Here is a 17563-nt window from a genome sequence, read left to right on the forward strand (position 1 = left end):
CAGTGAGGGTCAGTGTGTGTGTGGGTCTGTACCCCAGTGTGGGTCAGAGTGTGTGTGGGTCAGTGTGTGGGTCAGTGTATGGGTCAGTGTGAGGGTCAGTGTGTGTGCGGGTCTGTACCCCAGTGTGGGTCAGAGTGTGTGCGGGTCTGTACCCCAGTGTGGGTCAGAGTGTGTGTGGGTCAGTGTGAGGGTCAGTGTGTGTGCGGGTCTGTACCCCAGTGAGGGTCAGTGTGTGTGGACTCTTCCCTGTGTCCACTGCCACGGGTGTGGTGAGACTTTGGTCGCCTGGGGTGTAAGGAACAGGTTAATAATCCACTCTGACTCTCAGACAGGGTCAGATCGCATTGGGGCTGTGACAATGGGGAGATTGTCTGGCGCTTACAGCATGGTACCACCCCGCCCCTACACATCCCCGTCCCGAGACCCAGGGCTGAGCCTCTGCGAGGGTCAGCCAAGGGGCAGCGACTGGTCTGGGCTGCGGTCCGAGACAGCAAAGAGCTCACGGGGTGAGGGGACGTCTGGGATCACAAGGCTGGCCCTGTCACAACGCTCCCCCCCTCCCCACTCTAACACCCAGACAACAAACATCCATTGACTTGGCTTGGGACTGGTTCCTGGTGATTTGGGGGGGGGGGTGGGGGGGGGTGGACACTGCCCGGTCCATCACAGGTACTGACCTCCCCACCATCAAATGGATCTACAGGAGGCGCTGCCTCAAGAAGGCCAGCCAGCCAGCATCATCAGAGACCCACACCACCCTGGCCATGCTCTCATCTCACCCCTGCCATCAGGTAGAAGGTACAGGAGCCTGAAAACCCTGACCTCCAGGTTCAAGAACAGCTTCTTCCCAACAACCATCAGACTCTTGAACACTGCACAACACCAACCAATGGACTTTGGTGTTTCAAGAGCTGACTTTGGTTGAGCTGAGGGACGTGGATTTTTTCACTATTGTGGTTAATTTATTATACAGTGTGTGTGTGTGTATGCCGTTTACAGGCATGTTAAGCTGCTGTAAGTAAGAATTTCATTGTTGGCACATAGACAATAGGTGCAGGAGTAGGCCATTCAATGTGATCATGGCTGATCATCCACAATCAGTACCCCGTTCCTGCCTTCTCCCCATATCCTCTGACTCCGCTATCTTTAAGAGCCCTATCTAGCTCTCTCTTGAAAGCATCCAGAGAACTCGCCTCCACCGCCCTGTGAGGCAGAGAATTCCACAGACTCACCACTCTCTGTGAGAAACAGTGTTTTCTCGTCTCATAGAAACATATAAAATAGGTGCAGGAGTAGGCCATTCGGCCCTTCGAGCCTGCACCGACGTGCTGCATGGGCAACAGCCTGTCCTCCATATGACATCGATCGCCCAGGCTTGCATCCGACCACACATCACCTGCAAACTAGGATGCATCACCCATGGTCAGTCATGACCGAGGGGGGCCTACTACTACTACTACTACTACTACGTGCTGGAATCAGAGACTGTTTTCAGAAACCATTGAAACAGCAAGTTAAACAGGTGAGGCATAGAAGGATGTGGAGCTAATGAGGGCAAACGGGATGATTAGACGGGTAAAAGGGGAACAGCTTCATATTCCGCTTGGGCAGCTGACAACCCAGCGTTATGTGCAGTGGTTTCTCTAACTTCAAGAAGCCCATGGTGTTGCGTTCTCCCCGTCCCTCCCCCAGCCTACTTCTCCAACTAGTCCTGATTAATTTTACTGTTTGTGCGCCTCGTTGTCACCTTCCCCTCAGCCAACAATAAACCATTCTACATTTCCTCGAACTTCATCTACTTTGATCTGTCGTTATCACACCTCACCTGTCCATATCTCTAGTTTCCCTCTCCCCGACTCTCAGTCTGAAGAAGGGTCTCACCCAGAAACGTCACCCATCCCTTCTCTCCAGACGCGCTGCCTGTCCCGCTGAGTTACTCCAGCATCTTGTGTCTTAGTTTGGTAAGAGGGTGATGATGGGCCAAAGGGCCTGTTCTGTACTTTGTGACTTTGTCCTGCCTGTGACTGCACAGTGCTGTCCTCTGCTGCAGGGCTGCAGTTGGACCTGTTCATTCATTCATTCAAGCCCCTCAGAAAGTGGTGGTGAGCTGCCGTGGCTCGTGACAAGCAGTCACTGAAGTGTGAGTCTAATGTTAGTGGGGGGGAGGGGGGTTCCAGGATTGGAACACAGCCTCGATGAAGGAATGGCGATATGTTCCCCAGTGTGTAGTTTGGAAGGCATCTGACCTCCCATCTACCTCATTGGCCCCTGACTTTACTGGACTTTACTTGATCTTGCACTAAACGTTATTCCCTTTATCCTGTTTAAGAAAGAACTGCAGATGCTGGAAAAATCGAAGGTGGACAAAAATGCTGGGTGAGGCAGCATCTATGGAGCTAAGGAATAGGTGACGTCACCTATTCCTTCGCTCCATGGATGCTTCCGGGTCTCGACCCGAAACGTCACCTATTCCTTTTCTCCATAGATGCTGCCTCACCCGCTGAGTTTCTCCAGCATTTTTGTCTACCTTCCCTTTATCCTGTATCTGTACACAGTCGACGGCTCGATTGTAACCATGTATAGTCTTTCCGCTGACTGGACAGCACTCTTCTTCATTTACCTATGTCCACGTAACACTAAACTTAAACTGAACTTGAACTAAAACTGAGCTGCTGTGAGACACTTGCACTAGACAATACGTGCAGGAGTAGGCCATTCGGCCCTTCGAGCCAACACCGCCATTCACTGTGATCATGGTTTGTCAACAGAGGACAACAGAGGAGGATGACTGAATTTTGGAGCCTTCCCTCACAGGGGGAAACTTTGATCCCACTGTGGGGGGGATGTCTGTGTTAAAGACTATCGTGTTCTGTGCTCTTTATTATTCATATGGCTGTATGGTGACCACACATTTCACTGTGCCAATTGGTACATGTGACAAATAAATGTATCTTGTATCATCCACAATCAGTACCCCGTTCCTGCCTTCTCCCCATATCCCGACTGCGCGATCTTTAAGAGCCCTATCTAGCTCTCTCTTGAAAGCATCCAGAGAACTCGCCTCCACCTGCCCTGTGAGGCAGAGAATTCCACAGACTCACCACTCTGTGAGAAACAGTGTTTTCCTCGTCTCATAGAAACATAGAAAATAGGTGCAGGAGTAGGCCATTCGGCCCTTCGAGCCTGCACCGCCATTCAATATGATCATGGCTGATCATCCAACTCAGTATCCTGTACCTGCCTTCTCTCCATACCCCCTGATCCCTTTAGCCACAAGGGCCACATCTAACTCCCTCTTAAATATAGCCAATGAACTGGCCTCAACTACCTTCTGTGGCAGAGAGTTCCAGAGATTCACCACTCTGTGTGAAAAATGTTTTCCTCATCTCGGTCCTAAAAGATTTCCCCCTTATCCTTAAACTGTGACCCCTTGTTCTGGACTTCCCCAACATCGGGAACAATCTTCCTGCATCTAGCCTGTCCAACCCCTTAAGAATTTTGTAAGTTTCTATAAGATCCCCCCTCAATCTTCTAAATTCTAGCGAGTACAAACCGAGTCTATCCAGTCTTTCTTCATATGAAAGTCCTGCCATCCCAGGAATCAGTCTGGTGAACCTTCACTGTACTCCCTCTATGGCAAGAATGTCTTTCCTCAGATTAGGAGACCAAAACTGTACGCAATACTCCAGGTGTGGTCTCACCTAGACCCTGTACAACTGCAGTAGAACCTCCCTGCTCCTATACTCAAATCCTTTTGCTATGAATGCTAACATACCATTCGCCTTCTTCACTGCCTGCTGCACCTGCATGCCTACTTTTAATGACTGATGTACCATGACACCCAGGTCTCGTTGCATCTCCCCCTTTCCTAATCGGCCACCATTCAGATAATGGTCTCCGTTCTAAATGGCTTACCCCTTATTCTTAAACTGTGTAAATATGACAATTAAATAATCTTTATTTTTGATCTTTACAGAGTACGAGCTGGAGTGGGCAGGTGCTATAGACCTGCACGGGAAGCTAGATGTCCCCACATGTCTCGGGTAGATGGGGCTCGTCAGTCTGGGAAGGCAATCCATCTAGGAGAGGGAAAACTCCGATTTAAAACCTCCACTGCCTTGTGGCCATATCCAGTCATGGAAAAGGCTCCAGTAGTAAATTGAGAAAATCCGGAGTCGGAGCCCCTAAGGCAGTTCGTCGTTGTCTACAACCTCGCTCTGGCAGCTCATGCGACGGCGCTGGTGCCAAACTGTAACGGCCCTGCTGTTCCTTTGGATCAATCAGTGACGTGGAGAGGGGGGACGTGCTGCATGGGCAACAGCCTGTCCTCCATATGACATCGATCGCCCAGGCTTGCATCCGACCACACATCACCTGCAAACTAGGATGCATCACCCATGGTCAGTCATGACCGAGGGGGGCCTACTACTACTACTACTACTACGTGCTGGAATCAGAGACTGTTTTCAGAAGCCATTGAAACAGCAAGTTAAACAGGTGAGGCATAGAAGGATGTGGAGCTAATGAGGGCAAACGGGATGATTAGACGGGTAAAAGGGGAACAGCTACATATTCCGCTTGGGCAGCTGACAACCCAGCGTTATGTGCAGTGGTTTCTCTAACTTCAAGAAGCCATGGTGTTGCGTTCTCCCCGTCCCTCCCCCAGCCTGCTTCTCCAACTAGTCCTGATTAATTTTACTGTTTGTGCGCCTCGTTGTCACCTTCCCCTCAGCCAACAATAAACCATTCTACATTTCCTCGAACTTCATCTACTTTGATCTGTCGTTATCACACCTCACCTGTCCATATCTCTAGTTTCCCTCTCCCCGACTCTCAGTCTGAAGAAGGGTCTCACCCCGAAACGTCACCCATCCCTTCTCTCCAGACGCGCTGCCTGTCCCGCTGAGTTACTCCAGCATCTTGTGTCTTAGTTTGGTAAGAGGGTGATGATGGGCCAAAGGGCCTGTTCTGTACTTTGTGACTTTGTCCTGCCTGTGACTGCACAGTGCTGTCCTCTGCTGCAGGGCTGCAGTTGGACCTGTTCATTCATTCATTCAAGCCCCTCAGAAGGTGGTGGTGAGCTGCCGTGGCTCGTGACAAGCAGTCACTGAAGTGTGAGTCTAATGTTAGTGGGGGGGGGGGTTCCAGGATTGGAACACAGCCTCGATGAAGGAATGGCGATATGTTCCCCAGTGTGTAGTTTGGAAGGCATCTGACCTCCCATCTACCTCATTGGCCCCTGACTTTACTGGACTTTACTTGATCTTGCACTAAACGTTATTCCCTTTATCCTGTTTAAGAAAGTACTGCAGATGCTGGAAAAATCGAAGGTGGACAAAAATGCTGGAGAAACTCAGCGGGTGAGGCAGCATCTATGGAGCTAAGGAATAGGTGACGTCACCTATTCCTTCGCTCCATAGATGCTTCCGGGTCTCGACCCGAAACGTCACCTATTCCTTTTCTCCATAGATGCTGCCTCACCCGCTGAGTTTCTCCCGCATTTTTGTCTACCTTCCCTTTATCCTGTATCTGTACACAGGGGACGGCTCGATTGTAACCATGTATAGTCTTTCCGCTGACTGGACAGCACTCTTCTTCATTTACCTATGTCCACGTAACACTAAACTTAAACTGAACTTGAACTAAAACTGAGCTGCTGTGAGACACTTGCACTAGACAATACGTGCAGGAGTAGGCCATTCGGCCCTTCGAGCCAACACCGCCATTCACTGTGATCATGGTTTGTCAACAGAGGACAACAGAGGAGGATGACTGAATTTTGGAGCCTTCCCTCACAGGGGGAAACTTTGATCCCACTGTGGGGGGGATGTCTGTGTTAAAGACTATTGTGTTCTGTGCTCTTTATTATTCATATGGCTGTATGGTGACCACACATTTCACTGTGCCAATTGGTACATGTGACAAATAAATGTATCTTGTATCATCCACAATCAGTACCCCGTTCCTGCCTTCTCTCCATATCCCGACTGCGCTATCTTTAAGAGCCCTATCTAGCTCTCTCTTGAAAGCATCCAGAGAACTCGCCTCCTCTGCCCTCTGAGGCAGAGAATTCCACAGACTCACCACTCTGTGAGAAACAGTGTTTCCTCGTCTCATAGAAACATAGAAAATAGGTGCAGGAGTAGGCCATTCGGCCCTTCGAGCCTGCACCGCCATTCAATATGATCATGGCTGATCATCCAACTCAGTATCCTGTACCTGCCTTCTCTCCATACCCCCTGATCCCTTTAGCCACAAGGGCCACATCTAACGCCCTCTTAAATATAGCCAATGAACTGGCCTCAACTACCTTCTGTGGCAGAGAGTTCCAGAGATTCACCACTCTGTGTGAAAAATGTTTTCCTCATCTCGGTCCTAAAAGATTTCCCCCTTATCCTTAAACTGTGACCCCTTGTCCTGGACTTCCCCAACATCGGGAACAGTCTTCCTGCATCTAGCCTGTCCAACCACTTAAGAATTTTGTAAGTTTCTATAAGATCCCCCCTCAATCTTCTAAATTCTAGCGAGTACAAACCGAGTCTATCCAGTCTTTCTTCATATGAAAGTCCTGACATCCCAGGAATCAGTCTGGTGAACCTTCTCTGTACTCCCTCTATGGCAAGAATGTCTTTCCTCAGATTAGGAGACCAAAACTGTACGCAATACTCCAGGTGTGGTCTCACCAAGACCCTGTACAACTGCAGTAGAACCTCCCTGCTCCTATACTCAAATCCTCGGACTCCGCTATCTTTAAGAGCCCTATCTAGCTCTCTCTTGAAAGTATCCAGAGAACTGGCCTCCACCGCCCTCTGAGGCAGATAATTCCACAGACTCACAACTCTCTGTGTGAAAAAGTGTTTCCTCGTCTCCGTTCTAAATGGCTTACCCCTTATTCTTAAACTGTGGCCCCTGGTTCTGGACTCCCCCAACATCGGGACAATGTTCCGCACGCCCACACACACCACTCCAGCGTGGCCACTGGCTGGAGCAGCAGGTCAGGGTGAACAATGAGCCCCAGAGGGCGGTGGTGTGAGGGCGGGGAGTCACAGCACCTGCACCCTGCAAACACGGACCCACCACCGGGCGAAGGAACAATCACACACAGCAAACAGGCAGACGCATTATTGCAGTCTCTGCAGCAAAGGCAGAGCGAGTTTTATTAATAACTATAATTAATATAGTTTTGAAAAGTGCCTAAAAGAGTGAGGTTTATAGAAAAATAGCGATATCTAGCTGCATAGCCGGAGGGGGGCGGGACAGTGGGGCGTCCACACCTGACGTGGCCTGACCGGGCGAGGGGTCAGGGTGGGGCCCAGGCACGTGGTGGGTGACCCCTGAACCCCCCAGCACAAGGAGGGTGACCCCTGACGCCTGCCCCCTGGCACGAGGGCAGTAGAAAAATATCCGGATGTCTGTGTTCAGCCAATCTGTAAACAGATGCTCCGTAGCGTGGGTGTAGGGTTGGAGCTTCATGGGTGCAGGAGCGGTGGGGGGGGGCTCCAGGACTACAGAGGCTGAGGGGGCCAGGGGTTGTGGGTTACAGGATTGGGGGGGGGGGGGTGGGGGGTGCTTCCAGGGTCAGGAGTGGGCGTTTCTTGGGTGCAGGAAGGGGGAGTACTGGGGTACGGCCAGTCCCAGGGCTACAGGTGGGGGTCGGGCCTACACCAGCCCCTCAGTAGATCAGCGTGGCGGCGCCAGGATTGTAGCAGGGTCGCTCGGTCAGACCTGCCTGCACCAACGCCTCTCCCTCCGCTCCCCTCAGCACCAACTCCAGCTCCTGGAAATGCTGCAGCCGTCTCACGTCCTTGTCCTGCAACAGGGAACGAACCTCAGCGCCCTGCACTTTAAATCTTCGACCACCGGCCTGCGGCCTACACCAACCTGAAGCCGCGGGCTCCGGTGGGGAGGCACCGATTCAGGACTTACCTGGACTTTGCCTTGTCTGAACTTCCAGACTTGTGAACTTCCTGAACTTGTTAGACTTGCCTCGTCTGAGCGGCGGCTGCAGAGGGTTGAGGACTCGACCACGGGGGAAAATGGAGGAGGACTGGCCAATGTTTGTGCCTTCCACCACAGTGATGAATGCTGTGGTGGATGTTTGTGTTAAAATATTTTTATTGTGTTTTTGTGTGTTCTTTTTCATTGTACCGCTGCTGGTAAATTCATTTCATTTGCACTTTATGTGCAAGTGACGAATAAAACCGATATTGATTGATATATATTGCACCCGCGTGTCCATGTTAGTGAGGCGTGTGTCCGTGTTACAGTGGCTGGTGTATCAGTGAGGGGGGTATCTGTGAGGGGTGTATCAGTGTTACAGTGACGGGTGTATCGGCGTTTACCTTCCTCAGCAGAGTGTTGGGCAGCTTTCTGATCCTCTCCACCTGCTCGGGACTGACGCCCAGCTCGTGACTGGCGAGGGAGAGCAGCGCTTGGTAGGTGAGGCAGCCACGGTCGAGCTCCACCTCGATGAAGTCGGCTTCTGTCCCCGTGCTGTGGAGCCGAACCTTCAGCACCAGTTCTGGGCAAGGGCAGGGTTAGAAACATAGACAATGGGTGCAGGAGTAGGCCATTCGGCCCTTCGAGCCACCACCGCCATTCAACATGATCATTGCTGATCATCCAGAATCAGTACCCCGTTCCTGCCTTCTCCCCATATCCCTTGATTCCATTAGTCCTAAGAGTACAGGGAAAAGCTTTGTGTGCTATCCCAGATATGCCATACATAAATACTGTCAGGTCAAACTCCAGTGCAATAGGTAGAGCAAAGGGGAAGATACAGAGTACAGAATATATGTCTTAGCATTGTAGCGCATCAGTTCCACAGACAAAGTCCAATGTCCGCAATGGGGTAGAGGTGAATCGGGCAGTACCCTAGCTTATGGAAGGGCCGTTCAGAAGCCTGATAACAGAGGGGAAGAAGCTGTTCCTGAGTCTGGTGGTGCGCGCTTTCAAGCTTCTGTACCTTCAGCCCACCGAGTCCACGCTGACCAGCGATCATCCGTTCACACTAGTTCTATGTTATCCCACTTTCTCATCCACTCCCTACACACTGGGGGGCAATTCACAAAGGGTCAATTAACCTACAAATCCGCAAGTGTTGGGAAGTGGTAGGAAACCGGAGCACTGAGGGAGAAGGTGCAAACTCCACATAGGCAGCACCCAAGGTCATGATCGAACCCGGGTCTCTAGCGCTGTGAGGCAGCGGCTCTCTCACTGCGCCACCATTATTCCAAACAGGCTTTGGAATCTCTGCTGCACTGACCGCTGGGAACGCAAGGTTTGATGCGCGGCCTTTATGCAATGGAAGAAACTGACCCGTGTCAGGATGTCGGAGGGGGCACGCTCCCCCTCGCCCCTCCTCCCCACCACCACCTACCCACCCACCAACCCCTCCCTCTAATCCCTCCCTCTCCCCCCCGCCCCACGCAGGCAACACTTCCCCCCCCCCCCCCCCCCCTTCTCCTACCTCGCTCACTATCGGGAAGCGCTCCCATCCAGAAGAGCTGGGAGTGGCCAGGAGCTGGAGGCGGTGGGAGGAGCTGTGGAGCGGGGCCTGGGACGGAGCCTTGGCCAGTGTTGGCGAACAGCCCCGCTGGGCCTGAGCCTTGTCCTGGGCCGCGGGCCGGATCAGCCTCGCCCACCGGCAGCGGCGGGTTGGCCAGGTAGTGGGGGACGATGGGAAGCTCCTCGTGGCCATTGGCCGCCGGTCTATGATCCTCGTCCACTGTGGAGGGAGGAGAGCCGTGAGAACCTCCACACACGCACACATCACGTGAACATGCACTCATCACGTGAACATGCACACGCACTCATCACGTGAACACACACATGCACTCATCACGTGAACACGCACATGCACTCATCACGTGAACAGGCACACATCACGTGAACACGGACATTCATTCATCACGTGAACACACACATGCACTCATCACGTGAACACGCACATGCACTCATCACGTGAACAGGCACACATCACGTGAACACGGACATTCACTCATCACGTGAACACGCACATGCACTCATCACGTGAACAGGCACACATCACGTGAACATGGACATTCACTCATCACGTGAACACGCACATGCACTCATCACGTGAACACGCACACATCACGTGAACACGGACACGCACTCATCACGTGAACACGCACACACTCATCATGTGAACATGCACACGCACTAATCACGTGAACATGAACACGCACTAATCACGTGAACATGCACACATCACGTGAACACGCACATGCACTCATCACGTGAACATGCACTAATCACGTGAACATGAACACGCACTCATCACGTGAACATGAACTCATCACGTGAACATGCACACATCACGTGAACATGCACACACACTAATCACGTGAACATGCACATGCAATAATCACGTGAACATGCACATATCACGTGAACATGCACACACACTCATCACGTGAACATGCACACACACTCATCACGTGAACATGCACACACACTCATCACGTGAACATGAACTCATCACGTGAACATGCACACATCACGTGAACATGCACACACACTAATCACGTGAACATGCACATGCAATAATCACGTGAACATGCACATATCACGTGAACATGCACACACACTCATCACGTGAACATGCACACGCACTCAACACGTGAACATGCACACGCACTCAACACGTGAACATGTACACATTAAATTCCACCTCCCATCGCTCGGTTACTGCTGTAGCACTGAACAACATTCTTCTTTTAAAATCACAGAATGTTATTGATCTATTTGAATATAAATTTGTCAGGCATGCATGGGAGTGGGGCGGGGAGGGGAGCGGGGGGTGAGACGGAGAGCGGGTCGTGGGGGAGAGTGGGAGGGTTGAGGGGGAGAGAGTGGGCAGGGTATTTACCTCCTAACAGGGCGGTGAGCTCGGGCCTGGTGGTGAGCTGGGCTGCGCTCTCGCCCTTGCTAGTGAGCACGTGTGTCTGTGCCCCGGTCTCCAGCAACAACGACACGATCTGGTGATGCCCACGCTTACCTCGCCCAGTGCAGGCTTGTCCTGTAACACACAACAGGTGAGTCTGTAACATGGAGCATGCATGACCTGTAACACTGACCAGGCATGACCTGTAACACGGACCAGGCATGTCCTGTAACACGGACCAGGCATGTCCTGTAACACGGACCAGGCATGTCCTGTAATACGGACCAGACATGTCCTGTAAGACGGAGCAGGTGGCCTGTTACAAGGAACATGTGTGATCTGTGACACGAAACAGACGTGACCTGTAACACAGAACAGGAGCGCCCTGTGACACAGATGGTCAGTATGAGTGGGCAAGCAAAGCCAGCACGGAAACAGGCTCTTCAGCCCCTCTCACCCATGCAGACCAAGATGCTCCATCTACACTAGTCCCACTTACTTACATTCGGCCCATAGCCCTCGAAACGTTTTCTATCCGTGTCCAAATGAGTGTACCTGCTCCACAGCTGTCAGGCAGCTCGCTCCATGTGTTGGGAAATCATGGGACATACTGAAGAGTGGAACTAAATTCCATTGACACTTGGACAGGGACGTGGATAGTTATGATTTACAGAGACATGGACCAAACAAGGGCAGGTGGAATTAGTGTAGATAGGGCATCTTGGTTGGGCAAAGCACCTGGACATGTTGGGCCAAAGGGCGTGTTTCTGTGCTGACTCTGACCGGGCAAATGGGTATTGAGGCCATGATTGGCTCAGCCTCTGAGTAGTGGCCCAGGTTCAAGAGCACACTGCCCGTCCTGTTTTTTTAATATTCTTATGGAACTACTGACAGCCAACGCAGCTGGTTATTTGTGGTAGAGATACCAAGCGGGAAGCGTACTAGTGGGTGGGGTTGGCCAGGAGGTGAGTGCGAGTTAGAAACATAGAAACATAGAAATTAGGTGCAGGAGTAGGCCATTCGGCCCTTCGAGCCTGCACCGCCATTCAATATGATCATGGCTGATCATCCAACTCAGTATCCCGTACCTTCCTTCTCTCCATACCCTCTGATCCCCTTAGCCACAAGGGCCACATCTAACTCCCTCTTAAATATAGCCAATGAACTGGCCTCGACTACCCTCTGTGGCAGGGAGTTCCAGAGATTCACCACTCTCTGTGTGAAAAAAGTTCTTCTCATCTCGGTTTTAAAGGATTTCCCCCTTATCCTTAAGCTGTGACCGTGTTGGATCGTGCTGTGTAAATGTGCAGTAACGTAGCAGATTTGAACATTTCTGAGCAGGTTCTAAAGTTGGCGATTTATGCCGAGGGGTGAAGTTGGCCAGTAGCAGGCAGTGGAGATTGGTGGTGGGTTGGAATTGGGCCACTGGTTTCTGTCAGTCCCCAGCAATGTTCCTGACATGACTGCACACACCACCATTTGTAGATGTACAGTTGGTGCAGACTTGTGAAAGGGGGGGGGGGTCTGGTGAAGAGCAGACCTGGGCATGATGGGCCTAATGGCCTCCTGTGTTACTCAGTGAATCAAGAATCATTACAGCGCTTGGTCAGCACCTTACAGGGTTGACCAAAATCATGTCACCACTCAGTCACTTGGGGTGAAGGCAGGGAACTGAAACTCCACAGAAACAGCCCCACCCCCATTGGTACAGCCCCCCCCCCCACACACACAGACCCCCCCTCACCCACACCACACACAGACCCCCCCCTCACCCACACAGACCCCCCCTCACCCCCACACACACAGACCCCCCCCTCACCCCCACACACAGACCCCCCCCTCACCCCCACACACACAGACCCCCCCTCACCAACACACACACAGACCCCCCCCTCACCCACACACACACACCCCCTCACCCCACACACACAGAACCCCCCCCTCACCCACACACACACAGACCCCCCCCTCACCCACACACCCACAGACCCCCCCTCACCCCACACCCACAGACCCCCCCCTCACCCACGTCACACACATGACCCCCCACGCACCCCCAACACACACAGACCCCCGCCCCACACCCACTCAACCCCCACCACCCACAACACAAGACCCCCCCCCCCTCACCCCACACACACACAGACCCCCCCCCTCGCCCACACCACACAGTCCCCCAGCAACCCCACCAAAGCAGACCCCACCCTCACCCACACCACAGACCCCCCCCCTCACCCAACACACACAGACCCCCCCCTCACACCCACACACAGACCCCCCCCCTCATCCACACAGACCCCTCCCCCCCCCCCTCACCCACACCAGACCCCTCCCACCCACACCCCACACACACACACATAATACAGCCCAGACCCAAAGACAGACCCATCTCCCTCCCCGTCCCACACCCCCACACACACGATCCACCACATGTCCCCGGCTCCAGGCTCCCATCTCCCGGCCCATCAACCCAGTCCTTTACCGCAGCAAGAAACTCCGCCGGTGCCCAGGCTCCCCGCTCCCCGCTCCCCGGGCCCAGGCTCCCCGCTCCCCGGGCCCAGGCTCCCCGCTCCCCGGGCCCAGACTCCCCGCTCCCCGGGCCCAGGCTCCCCGCTCCCCGGGCCCAGGCTCCCCGCTCCCCGCTCCCCGCTCCCCGCTCACCCACCAGCCGTTGACCGGGTTCTGCCCGTTCACCCGGGCCCCGCGGTCGAGCAGCCGCCGCACCGACTCGGCGTCCCCGACACTGCAGGCCTCCCGCAGCCGCTCGTCCAGCTCCAGCTGCGGGTCGGCCTCCATCGCCCGGCCCGGCCCAACGCGCCCCGCCCCCGGCCCGGCCTACTCCCGCCCCCCGGCTCCATTCCCGGCCGCACTCGCCTGGCCTAGCCCTCCTTATCCTGCCCCATCCTCGCTCCTCTCCTCTACCCCACCCTGGGATCTAATCCCCTGGTTTACCCTTGGGCAGGGAGAATGGGATCTTGCTGTGTAACCGGGCCTACATGTATGGGATCTTGCTGTGCGGGTTGTAGTGGGCTGACAGGCGGGGGAGGAGGAGGGAGAGGGTAGAGCTCTCGGTTGTCTGAGGAAGGGACAGAGATGGAGGGTGAGCATGGTTCAGGAGGATGAGGATGAGGGTCTGTCTGATCCTGGGCCTGGCCTTGTGGCCTGGAAGCAGGTGGCTACAAAGGGGAGGCGGTTTTGCCCATGAATCCCGACTTGAGCTATAATCTTTGCTTGGTAGCTTCTGAGGTGGCTGAAGAAGCCCATGTGGCCCCCAGAGCCTCGTCTAGGGAAAGGGCAGGAGATGCTGGGCAAGGTGGGCGCGTGGGCATGGGCAGTCTAGAGATGGTGGGTGGGCTCGAGGCTCAAAGCGCAAAAAACACACAGCTCTGGAGGAACTCAGCAGGTCAGGCAGCATCTGTGCTGTGGAGGGAATGGACAGGCAACATTTTGGATCGGGACCCTTCTTCGGACTTCTTGTGTCTCCAGTGTTCTTTCTCCACATGGGCCAGAGATTGCTGGGAATCGATGAAGATGCAGCATTTTTCTCAAGGAGACATGTGTTTGAATCTTTTTCCTCTTGTGTCTGGTCTTGTCCGCCATCAATATTCAGAGCAGAGTGCCTGCACCAGAGGTCCGGTATCGAGCACGTGGACAATGATAATGACTGTGGGCTCAGGCTGTTGGCAAGAAGAGGACAGCGGCCCTGTTAATTTTGACAAGCTGACCAACTGTAGAAACTAGGAACTGCAGATGCTGGTTTATCAAGGAAAGAGGCAAAATGCTGGAGGGCCATTCTTTGGAAAGTGAACCAAATGTCACAAATGTTACCAAATGGCATCACATAAAGTAATACATAAAAGTATACAAAAGGATGGCGGGACTGTCATATGCTGAGAGAATGGAGCGGCTGGGCTTGTGGAGTTTAGAAGGATGAGAGGGTATCTTATTGAAACATAAGATTGTTAAGGGTTTGGACACGCTAGAGGCAGGAAACATGCTCCCGATGTTGGGGGAGTCCAGAACCAGGGGCCACAGTTTAAGAATAAGTGGTAAGCCATTTAGAACGGAGACGTGGAAACACTTCTTCACACAGGGAGTTGTGAGTCTGTGGAATTCTCTGCCTCAGATGGCGGTGGAGACCGGTTCTCTGGATACTTTCAAGAGAGAGCTAGATAGGGCTCTTAAAGATAGCGGAGTCAGGGGATATGGGGAGAAGGCAGGAACGGGGTACTGATTGTGAATGATCAGCCATGATCACATTGAATGGCAGTACTGGCTCGAAGGGCTGAATGGCCTACTGTTCCTATTGTATATTGTCTAAAAAAACGAGTGTAAGAGATTAATCTTATTCATTGCTATTTTCCTACCTACAGTATAATACATGTCTGCTAATGATATGAACATTCTAGCTTTTTTAAATTCACAAGATTTTGTAAGATAAAACTGAGTTATGAAAAAAATGCTTCCGTGTGCGGTCACACACGTGAGCAGTCATATTTGACCTCTGACCGTAAGCAAACATTGTCAGTAAATCATAAATATCTCACTTGATAAACTGAAAAAAATATGAATCGTATTGTTGTACAGAGCCCTAGTGCGACCACACCTGGCGTATTGTGTGCAGTTTTGGTCCCCTAATTTGAGGAAGGACATTCTTGCAATTGAGGGAGTGCAGCGTAGGTTTACAAGGTTAATTCCCGGGATGGCGGGACTGTCATATGCTGAGAGAATGGAGCGGCTGGGCTTGTACACTCTGGAGTTCAGAAGGATGAGAGGGTATCTCATTGAAACATATAAGATTATTAAGGGCTTGGACACGCTAGAGGCAGGAAACATGTTTCCGATGTTGGGGGAGTCCAGCACCAGGGGCCACAGTTTAAGAATAAGGAGTAAGCCATTTAGAACGGAGACGAGGAAACACTTTTTTTTACAGAGAGTGGTGAGTCTGTGGAATTCTCTGCATCAGAGGGCAGCGGAGGCAGGTTCTCTGGATGCTTTCAAGAGAGAGCTAGATAGGGCTCTTAAAAATAGCAGAGTCAGAGGATATGGGGAGAAGGCAGGAACGGGGTACTGATTGGGGATGATCAGCCATGATCACATTGAATGGTGGTGCTGGCTCGAAGGGTTGAATGGCCTACTCCTGCACCTATTGTCTATTGTATATACAGTACAAAACAATATACTGGTGATGCTTTCAGAATTAGAAAAGATGTATTCCACTTTTTGGTCATACACGTGATTAAGAATGGGCCTGGAGTAATTCAGCGGGTCAGGCAGCAACCTTGGAGAACATGGACAGGTGACTGAAGAAGGGTCCCAACCCAAAACATCACCTCTCCATAGTCCCAGTGATGCTGCTTGACCCGTTGAGTTACTCCAGCACATTGTGTCTATCTTAAGGAACGCAACTCTCTTGCGCCTTTCAATCCATGGTAAACTATAAAATCCTCCAGCAGGTTGTTGATAACTCCATGTCATTTGTGTTGGTTCTGAGGTCATGGTTTTCAAACACAAGTTCCATCCGCACAATGCTAGTGCATGTGCAGTGGTAAATCTCCTGACCACCAAGAAATGGGAGGTTCCATCTGTGGAGGGAATGAACTGAGGTAAGACACGTTGATGTGGTAGTGAGACAAGGTCAGAACATGGTTCAACCACAGGATAGCAGCAGGAATTTACAGAGGGGGAGCAGTGAGAGAGGGTATCACAAAACTATTCTGGGAGAGGAGGAGAACGTCTTCGACATAATCTGAGGACACTTTGCTAATTTTGATAGTAAGCCCCATCCTCCTGTACACTTTTGAAATCAGAATGGATTTGGAACATGGTTTCAAAGACATTAAAGTGCAGGAATCATTTGACTATATCTCGACTATACAGCTGGGTGCATTTGACAATATCTTGTAAGAGATTAGCATCACTCCAGCGTGGAGCTTGTTGGAGATGTGTTTCAGCATTGCTGGAGGTTGAGAATAGTGGCGGTGTGAAGACACAGCTTGTGTGATGCTGGATGACATAGACTGCCTCTCTGATACCACCTCCCTCTCCATCAGTCAACCTCTGTGCTGTGTCTTATAGTCCTCGTCCTCACAAGGATACCTAACCGCTCCCATCATTGGTGAGCTCCAAGCTGTGGGAGGCGGGGTAGGTGACAGGCGAGAGTACCAGAGATCAGGTTGATTGATGGTGGGAGCAAGGGGAGAGAGTGGTGCTAGTGGGAGAGGGGGACTGGGGGTAAAGGTGGAGGGGAGGTGGAGAGGGAAGGTTATTCCCTTGTCATGTATCTATACACTGTAAGTGGATGCCTTTCTGTGGACTGGATAGCACGCAACAAAAGCTTTTCCAAGTTTGCGGATGGCACAAAGCAACATCTCCAAGTTTGCGGATGACACAAAGCTGGCCGGCAAGGTGAGCTGCGAGGAGGATGCTATAAGGCTGCAGGGTAACTTGGAGAAGTTGGGTGAATGGGCAGATGCATGACAGATGCAGTATAATGCGGATAAATGTGAGGTTATCCACTTTGGTGGTAAGAGCAAGAAGGCAGATTATTATCTGAATGGTGTCAGATTAGGAAAAGGTGAGGTGCAACGAGACTTGGGTGTCCTTGTACATCAGTCACCCAAAATAAGCATGCAGGTTTAGCAGGCTGTGATG

The 17563-nt window shown here is 52.1% G+C and overlaps 1 protein-coding gene across 1 annotated transcript; it reads right to left on the reverse strand.

Moving 5' to 3' along the window:
* Positions 1–7119: 7119 nt before the first annotated feature.
* On the reverse strand, positions 7120–13734 carry ankrd40 (ankyrin repeat domain 40). Its single transcript, XM_033043985.1, has 6 exons — positions 13392–13734; positions 11103–11158; positions 10895–11044; positions 9470–9727; positions 8343–8521; positions 7120–7810 (listed from the first exon to the last, which is right to left on the reverse strand). Exons 1-6 carry the CDS (start codon positions 13703–13705, stop codon positions 7673–7675), a joined length of 1095 nt encoding a protein of 364 aa, XP_032899876.1. The 5' UTR covers positions 13706–13734; the 3' UTR covers positions 7120–7672.
* Positions 13735–17563: the final 3829 nt, after the last annotated feature.

This window comes from Amblyraja radiata, chromosome 26, assembly GCF_010909765.2.
Source record: "Amblyraja radiata isolate CabotCenter1 chromosome 26, sAmbRad1.1.pri, whole genome shotgun sequence".
In the NCBI taxonomy this organism is placed as follows: domain Eukaryota; kingdom Metazoa; phylum Chordata; class Chondrichthyes; order Rajiformes; family Rajidae; genus Amblyraja; species Amblyraja radiata.

Excerpts from the sequence above, each read along its gene's own strand:
- ankrd40 (XM_033043985.1), bottom strand. The coding sequence starts at position 13,705 with ATGGAGGCCGACCCGCAGCTGGAGCTGGACGAGCGGCTGCGGGAGGCC. Across the intron at positions 11,159-13,391 it reads CGGCGGAGTTTCTTGCTGCG|GACATGCCTGGTCCGTGTTA; the intron begins GTAAAGGACTGG and ends TCCGTGTTACAG. Across the intron at positions 11,045-11,102 it reads CGTGTTACAGGTCATGCCTG|GACAAGCCTGCACTGGGCGA; the intron begins GTCAGTGTTACA and ends TGTGTGTTACAG.